Here is a 7,638-nt window from a genome sequence, read left to right as displayed (position 1 = left end):
ATTATTGTTGAATGCTTGAGGCCTCCCTGTGGTAGAGGTTTACAGGCAGGAAAACCACGTTCTGAGGAAACCTCAGCTCATTTTCTGAAATGCGTACACACTCTACGGAAGTATGCATGTGGGCAGGTAATTTCAACTTTGAAAGACAGGCCAGCCCAAGCTCCAGTCTGCAATAACCAAGATGCAGTACAAGTAAAAGAGATCCATGACAGACCCTATTCTGCTTCCAAGATCAGATGAAATCAGGCTAGCCTGGAGTACTAATAGTTAAAACATGCAGTACTAATAGTTAAAATGTGCAACAGTAAAACAAATACAACAGTAAAAACAAAAGAAATGTGAAAAGAATTAAGACTACTCCATACCCACAACATCTTGAAGATCAACATGGGTTTTCAACATCATAAGGCAGTGAGTCTGATGTACTTACTTGGGAAAGTAATTTCACAAAGAGAGAGCTGCCACCATGTGATCACTCACTTATCTAGATTTAGCCAGGAGTGCTAAATTGTTATGAAGAGCTGCTTTAAAATTGATACTAATGCCAAACCTCTTTCACTATTCTATGCTTTGAACAGCCTGATCATCAGTTTCTAATCAGAGTTCTTCTTCCCAGTTCTGCTCTGTTCTATTCTGTTTAACTCTTAACACTCCTCTGCTGTTTTGTATGCCATGGATTTTTCAATAACCTGAATAGTATATGAAAAAAATGACATCGCTATGAACACTTGGCTGCCACAAGCCAGTTATCCCTATGGTAACTTTTCTGACACCTTGGTGGAAGTGTCAGAAAAGTTACCACAGGGATAACTGGCTTTTGGTGGCCAAGCATTCGTGGCAATGTTACTTTTTGATGTCAGATGTCAGCTCTTCCTATCATTGTGAAGCAGAATTCACCAAGTGTTGGATTGTTCATCCACTAATTTAAATCACTATACACATACATTAAATTGTTCATTACATTTAGCAGCCTGGGCACAGTGCAGTTTTGTTGTTCGGTTATTTAAAAGTATAGCCTTAGTAAATCACTACTAAATCAGTCCTTCAAGTCCTTCAACAGGCTCTGCTGAGATCTTTCCTTCCAAATTTTGTGATTATTGCTGACCCTAAACTAGTTGGGAGGGTGCAAGTTGCCCTATTTCTCAGATATGCTTCACGGTTCTACCTAGTGTTCTTGAGAAGCCAGAAATGACTGTGCCTCTTCTCCCTTATTAGGCAGACATGCTAGCTTCCTCTACCCTATGTAGGAGCTACTAAGATAACTGGTTCTCCTTTTATTCGGGGAAAAGCAGCTTCTGTTCAGGATGTGGTTATGAGAATGGGCATCTGGTGCTACCAGCAGAAAAACCAGTAGGGGTTTGAGGAGAAATAATAATGAACTTTGCATTTTATCTGATGAGAGTACACTAATCGAGAGAACCACATGAGTCACAGTGCAAACTGTGAAAGAAGCCTTGAGAAAGCAGCCGCATAAACCATTTGAAACCAAATGCCTTCTGAGGTGCACATGTTCTCCAGTTATGGCTCATTGTGGTCTGAACAGAAGATTTCTGTCAGAGGGATTAGTGGGGACAGGCTTTGGCACAGATATTGACCAGATGTCCTTTGGGTGCCTTGGTTTTTATGAGCTATCATGTGCGCTTGAGGAGTGTGGCATCAAGTGGCAGTATATGGGAAGGTACTTCCATGTGGCTATAGTGTGGGCTGTACAGACTGCCTAACTAACAGCTACTGGTGAGTGGGAGGGTGGGAAGTCCAGGTCAAAAGATACTTGCCTTTTAGAGGGACACCGCTAGCATAGGTAGTTCTGTGGAACAGCCCCCCACTGTGACTGCAGAAAACTGAAACAAGTCATACTGAAATGCAAACACTGGCAGGAACTGTCTGCTTTATCACCACTGACACAGAGATACCTTTTTGAAGCAACATATAAGGTTTTTGGGCTCACAAGCCAACTTGGAAAGACGACAATGCATCCAAAACCAGCATTGTTCTGATTTAATGGAGTATGTGTGCATACACACTTTCTGTCCAGCCGCAGTTTGCAGTGGAAATGAAAATGGAAACTTACCAGCATGTCAAGTATGCTGGTAGCTTGAGGCCATCCTTCAGTGGCCTGTGTTTCAGGCACAGTTCTACTTCGCACAGACATGCTTTTCACTTAGATAAATTTAAACCTTTATATATGGCTAACCTCAGAGAGCTGTCTCCAATGGTGTTTACCTCAAAGGTTCTTTGCACACTTTCTCAGTGGCTTTTTCCTCCTGCTTCTAGTGCTTTCTCCATCTCAGAGTTTTGACTGTTTTATGTGGTACATTTCTAGAATACTAGAGTGACTGCTGTCAAAGGGGAACGGGCATGGCAAAGACTTGATCTGACTGCCCCAAATGGACTTTTTGTATTTTAAACAAAAACCCAAGCATTTAAAACACAGGAACAAAATGATGAAAAATAGATAAGTATACCACACTTCCCATTCCCTGCAGAAGGACAGGGTTAATTTATCCTAAAATAATTCTAAGAGCTTTTGTTAAGGCTATATTTCTAAGAACCCTTCCAGTGGTGAGGATTTCACAATCACTTAAAAGCTTCCTCTTTTAGCAACTGCAAATGCTTCTTTCAAGTTGCTATGGCACTGGAGTTTTGTACCAATTTGGTACACAATGTGGAGGGGTTTTTTTGGGGCGGGGGGGTTAGAATCCACATGACAAGGTTTTCTAAATATTCCCCTTTTCAGGTTTTCTCCTGCTTTGCTGCTAACTTCCCAAATTGGTTTGATGTAAAATTTTGGGGAGCCTGAAAAAGCCCCCTGGTGGTGAAGATGGCAGCCACAATTAACACACCTTATAGCAGTGGTTCGCAACCTGTGGTTCGCGACCCCTTTGGGGGTCGAATGACCCTTTCACAGGGGTCGCCTAAGACTCTCTGCATCAGTGTTCCCTATCTGTAAGATGGATAAATGTTGGGGTTGGGGGTCACCAAACATGAGGAACTGTATTAAAGGGTTGCGACATTAGGAAGGTTGAGAACCACTGCCTTATAGTGAATCAGACTATTATGGTGGTCTTATAGTGAATCAAACCATTTGTCCGTAAAAGTCAAATATTGTTTTCCTGACCAGCAGTTGCAATCCGCTGTCTGGGTTTCAGGCAGATGTCTTTCATATCACCTACAAACTTATCCTTTTAATTGGAGATGGCAAGGAATTAATTTGGGACTTTCTTCGTGCCAAGTAGATGTACTACTAAGCCACAGCCCCTCCTACATGGCTTAGCTTGATTAACCACTATTGGATGAATTTTCCTGGCAAGAACCTTGCACATGCATATTGCCTCAAATGAAAACACTGTTAGGGCCTCAGTGATCAATACTGGTACTTTTATTTGGGACTGGAAATGAATAGGCAGTCAATACAGATGAATATCATAGTTTGCTCCAAACCTATGAAATATTCTTTCTAAAAATAGTACCGTTCAGTGGTGCTATCTTAAATAATTTTTCTGGAAGATATGTTCCAGTGAAGTTCTTTAAACTAAATGTATTTATGTTCAAGGAACTGGAATCACTTTAATAACATCAACCAGTCACCACATCTTGCTGTACCTGACATTCTTAAATGGAAATCTGTTAAACATTGTAAAATATATTAGCAATCATAAAAATAAAATGTTCAAGTCAGAAGCACATTCAAGAATAATTTGACTTCTTAATAGTTACTTCTCAGGAACAAAAAATCCTATGCACCGGAAGTAATTATTTTCAACTCAGCACAATATATTTAAACACTAACCTTCTCATGACCATGCTGGTGGTTTTCCATACAGCAAAGGGTGGATGATTTTGTTGGGAACAATAGAAGTGTAATATTTTGGAGCTGATGTGTTTGTTCAACTGAAAAAATATATAATTTCCTTGCAAAGTAAAAGGAACATGTGAAACAATAAATAAAACTAAACATTATTTCCACTGTTCCATGTTTTTAAAAAGTTAAAACTTCACAAAGAAGTTTTATTAAGGAAGATGCATTATTTTCAACTGAAATGCATAATAGTGAAACACACTCAGCTGTTCATTTTGCTTGCCTCTAGCCAATGCTGTTTACCTTTTTAAAAATCTTGCATCAAATGAACTTTTATTCACTTTGTGCTCTGATCACTTTAGTGATAAAAAGCCAATCTGAAAATGTGCTCAACTGCTCTGAGAAGTTCTGGAAGCAGTTTCTTGGTGTCATCACTGGGGACCAGGCAACTAGTACCATTACCGAACAACTTCTTCTGCAATCTTGCAAAATTATGACAGCTAGAACTGAACCTTAGAAAGGAACAGCTATTTGAGTCTGGTCATATCTTTTTCACAGATAATCTCAGAAGAGTTCGTCTCACCTTGTGATGTGAACAGAAAGACATACACTTTGATCTATGTTAATTGTGCAACTGAATGGTAATATTAGACAAGTTCTGTTGTTATAGTATATGTAGACAGTCTGGAGACAGCAGACTCCATGAATCCAAAGGACCTGGTTATAGTTCAAAATTCATCATCTGACTCTGCATCCCAGCTACAGGAGTCAAGCTCCTTATCTTGTGGGAAATCCACTTCTACATTGTAAACAAAATCAGGATCGTCCTTCTTTTTTCTGTTCTTTTCAAACAGTTCATCCATTATTTTTTTCCTTTTCGCAAGCTCCTTGTCATCAAGCTTGTTCAGGTTCTCCTCAGGGTCAATTGTTTCTTCCAGCTCTAGCTGCTTTAGGCTCTCAGTCAAACTTTGACCTCCCAAATGGCCCTTGAGCAAACTATGTAACTTTTGTAACTGTTCCATTGAAATCCCTTCCAAATAAGTCTTGTGTCGAGGGTTATTTTTCAGCTGTTCGGCTGCCCGGCTGCAATCTGCACCAAAGGAAAAGCAAAGCAAGTAACAAAACCTCGCAGAAGCTTTGGTTGCAGACACGTCTGTCATTTGCAAATTGATTGGACATGAATCTGATGTGGATCTGGCAGAATACTAGGAAGCACTTCTGTTGCGGATGGGACACACAACCACTAGAAAAGATTTCAGTTTTCAAAATGTATTTGCTACTGAAAGTCAGTGGGACATGAAATTTTATGTGCTGAAGGTTATATTATACTTTGTCTCAGGGACAGAGGGAGAGGAAACTGTGCCCAGAGCACGACCTGCCAGTGCACCCTCGCCCCAATCCTGGGAGGGAGGTTGTGAGGGCAATTTTTCACCCCCATGTGACACTAATTGTGCATGCCTGGAGCACACTGTCCCCTTGGCCCCATTGCAGCTTCGCCACTGCTTTGTCTACTGTACATTGTGTGTGGGAGCTGGCATCATGCAGCATGTTTTCCTTTTCTCCTGAAATCTGTCTCCTTTCTCATGAAATTCAGATCTATAGTTTCTCTTTGTACCTGCACGTCTCAAATAATATCGTAGTTCCTAATTGTCCCCTGCCTATTTCCTTTCTAGATTTGAAACTCTTCCTTCTATCTTTATAGCCTCTTCCTCCCCCTCCCTATTCAGAAAATATCAAATTCTTATTTATATATTTATTTCATTTATACCCCCTTTTTCTGTCCAATAACAACCCAAAGTGGCTTACATCCTTTCTCTCTCCTCCACTTAACATTAACTAAACAATTATACAGCTGAACAGCACAATACTGGAAAGGCATAACTGCAGCAAGTTTGAATAGCTGTACAATTGACAACAAATAAAGAGGAAATGCATAATAGTGAAACACGTTCAGTTGTTAATTTTGCTTGCCTCTAGCCTAGCCAATGCTGTTTACCGTTTTAAAAATCTTGCATCAATTGAACTTTTATTCACTTGTCTGTGCTCTGATCACTTTAGTAATAAAAAGGCAATTTTAAAAAGTGCTACTCTGAGAAGTTTTGGAAGCAGTTTCTTGGTGTCATCACTGGGGAACAGCCAACTAGCACCATTACTGAACAACTTCTTCTGCAATCTTGCAAAACTATGACAGATAGAACTGAACCTTAGAAAGGAATATATATGATCACAATGAAGGCAAGAATGCTTCCAGATTGACCCACTTCTCTGTATGTTTTAGTCCTTATCTTTTTCTCAGAAAAACATTCAAAATGGGAACTGAATGGGTGAAGAAACATTTTTTCCAAACATACAAATCAGTACAGGCGCTGTCTGTCATAATATATGGTAAATATTAAATAAATGTAAAGTGTAGTATCAGTAAATATAATGTTTGTAAACTGCCTATGCTTAAAGAATTCTTTTTCTCTTCTTTTAAATGTCCAGTCTAATTTCTACATATTTGATCACCTAGGCAAACTGCTGTAGCAAAAATGATTACAGATACCCATTTTGGAAAGGGACCAATTACAAACTAGCAGAATAAATATGCCATACCTGAGTATTTGGAGAAATTCCGAACAGGCATGATGCGCTTCCGTATATTATTCTTGAGCTGGTCTTCATAGATTAAAATAATAGATGGAGGCTGCAACTGAATGCCACACTTCTTTGCAATGAAAGACATCCCAGCGCCTGCTATAGATTTAATCCAAAAAATATCACTCACATGCATGCTCATGTAGTCATCTGAAATACATTTGTTGAAAAGAGGAAAAATAGGGCAAAAATTAAAAGGATCAAAAAATACCTAATGATTTATGTAAAAAGCATAATTTAAAAAGGCTCCAAAACCCAATAATTTTTAAATGCCACCTTAATCACAATAAGGCATGCTTAAATGCTAGAATCATAGAGTTGGAAGAGACCTCAAGGATCATCAAGTCCAACCCCCTGCAATGCAGAAACACACAATCAAAGCACTCCTGTCAGATTGCCATCCAGCCTCTCTTTAAAAACCTCCAAAGAAGGAGACTCCACCACACTCCGAGGTAGTTTGGGGACAGGAGACATGTCAATGGGATATAATGCCATAGAGTCCACTTTGCAAAGTGACCATTTCCTCCAGGTGAGATGTAATGCCAGGAGATCTCCAGTCACCACCTGGAGGTTGCAAACCCAACACTTAACTACGAACAAAGCCCCTACCGTATCATCTACAGAACTCATTTTCACGCAGTAGTTTATTCCAGAGATTTCTCCGCTTTAGTGAAGTTTATTTCTGAAGCGGGGTGAGCCGATCAGGTTGCTCGCTCTATCTAAAGAGCGTAAGAGTTTTAGACTATGCACTCCCTTGTTTACCTATATCTTGGATTTGCGCTCCGAAACGGGGCAGGAGGGGGGTGTAGAAGAGGCCAAAGTCACAGCTCCGGCCTAGTAATTTGACTGTGTTCGCTCGTACAGTAGACGCTACAACAAATAAGAGACACACACTAACTAACCTGAGATAACAAGACCTGCATCTTCCTCACAAACGTCTACGCCGGAAACTGCCTCTGCCTCCTTGGACTCATCACCATAGCAACTGTTCTGCGCCGTCGCCCTGTCAGGCCCCTCAGTAATCCCACTACACAAATGCCCACAAGATATAAAAAGATCTTACGAAGATTTTAAATATCGTCTGTTATTTACCTTGTTTGACATCTTATTAAAATCAGATGGGGGTTGCTATAGAAAATCTCTCACTTACCGGCAAGGTCTTTCCAAGCAGGCATGCGTTGAACAGTCCCAAACGGGGGCCT

General features: G+C 40.2%; 1 protein-coding gene across 2 annotated transcripts; it reads right to left on the bottom strand.

The window, feature by feature from the left end:
• Positions 1–3,361: 3,361 nt before the first annotated feature.
• On the bottom strand, positions 3,362–7,441 carry CEP19 (centrosomal protein 19). 2 transcript variants are annotated; one of them, XM_048506031.1, is made up of 3 exons: positions 7,339–7,441; positions 6,395–6,535; positions 3,362–4,889 (listed from the first exon to the last, which is right to left on the bottom strand). In XM_048506031.1, exons 2-3 carry the CDS (start codon positions 6,522–6,524, stop codon positions 4,528–4,530), a joined length of 492 nt encoding a protein of 163 aa, XP_048361988.1. In that variant the 5' UTR covers positions 6,525–6,535; positions 7,339–7,441; the 3' UTR covers positions 3,362–4,527. The 2 variants fall into 2 exon arrangements, with proteins under 2 accessions (XP_048361988.1, XP_048361987.1); XM_048506030.1 differs by having other exon boundaries at positions 6,395–6,586; positions 7,339–7,433.
• Between the last annotated feature and the right edge of the window lie 197 nt (positions 7,442–7,638).

This window comes from Sphaerodactylus townsendi, linkage group LG08 (genome assembly GCF_021028975.2).
Source record: "Sphaerodactylus townsendi isolate TG3544 linkage group LG08, MPM_Stown_v2.3, whole genome shotgun sequence".
NCBI classification, from domain to species: Eukaryota; Metazoa; Chordata; class Lepidosauria; order Squamata; family Sphaerodactylidae; genus Sphaerodactylus; species Sphaerodactylus townsendi.
The sequence above is the reverse complement of the archived record's forward strand: the minus strand, read 5'-3'. Positions and strand labels throughout refer to the sequence as shown.

Coding starts and splice junctions, on each gene's coding strand:
- CEP19 (XM_048506030.1), bottom strand. CDS start 6,578: ATGAGCATGCATGTGAGTGATATTTTTTGGATTAAATCTATAGCAGGC. Junction 4,890..6,394: donor GAATTTCTCCAAATACTCAG/GTATGGCATATT, acceptor CCTTTGGTGCAG/ATTGCAGCCGGGCAGCCGAA.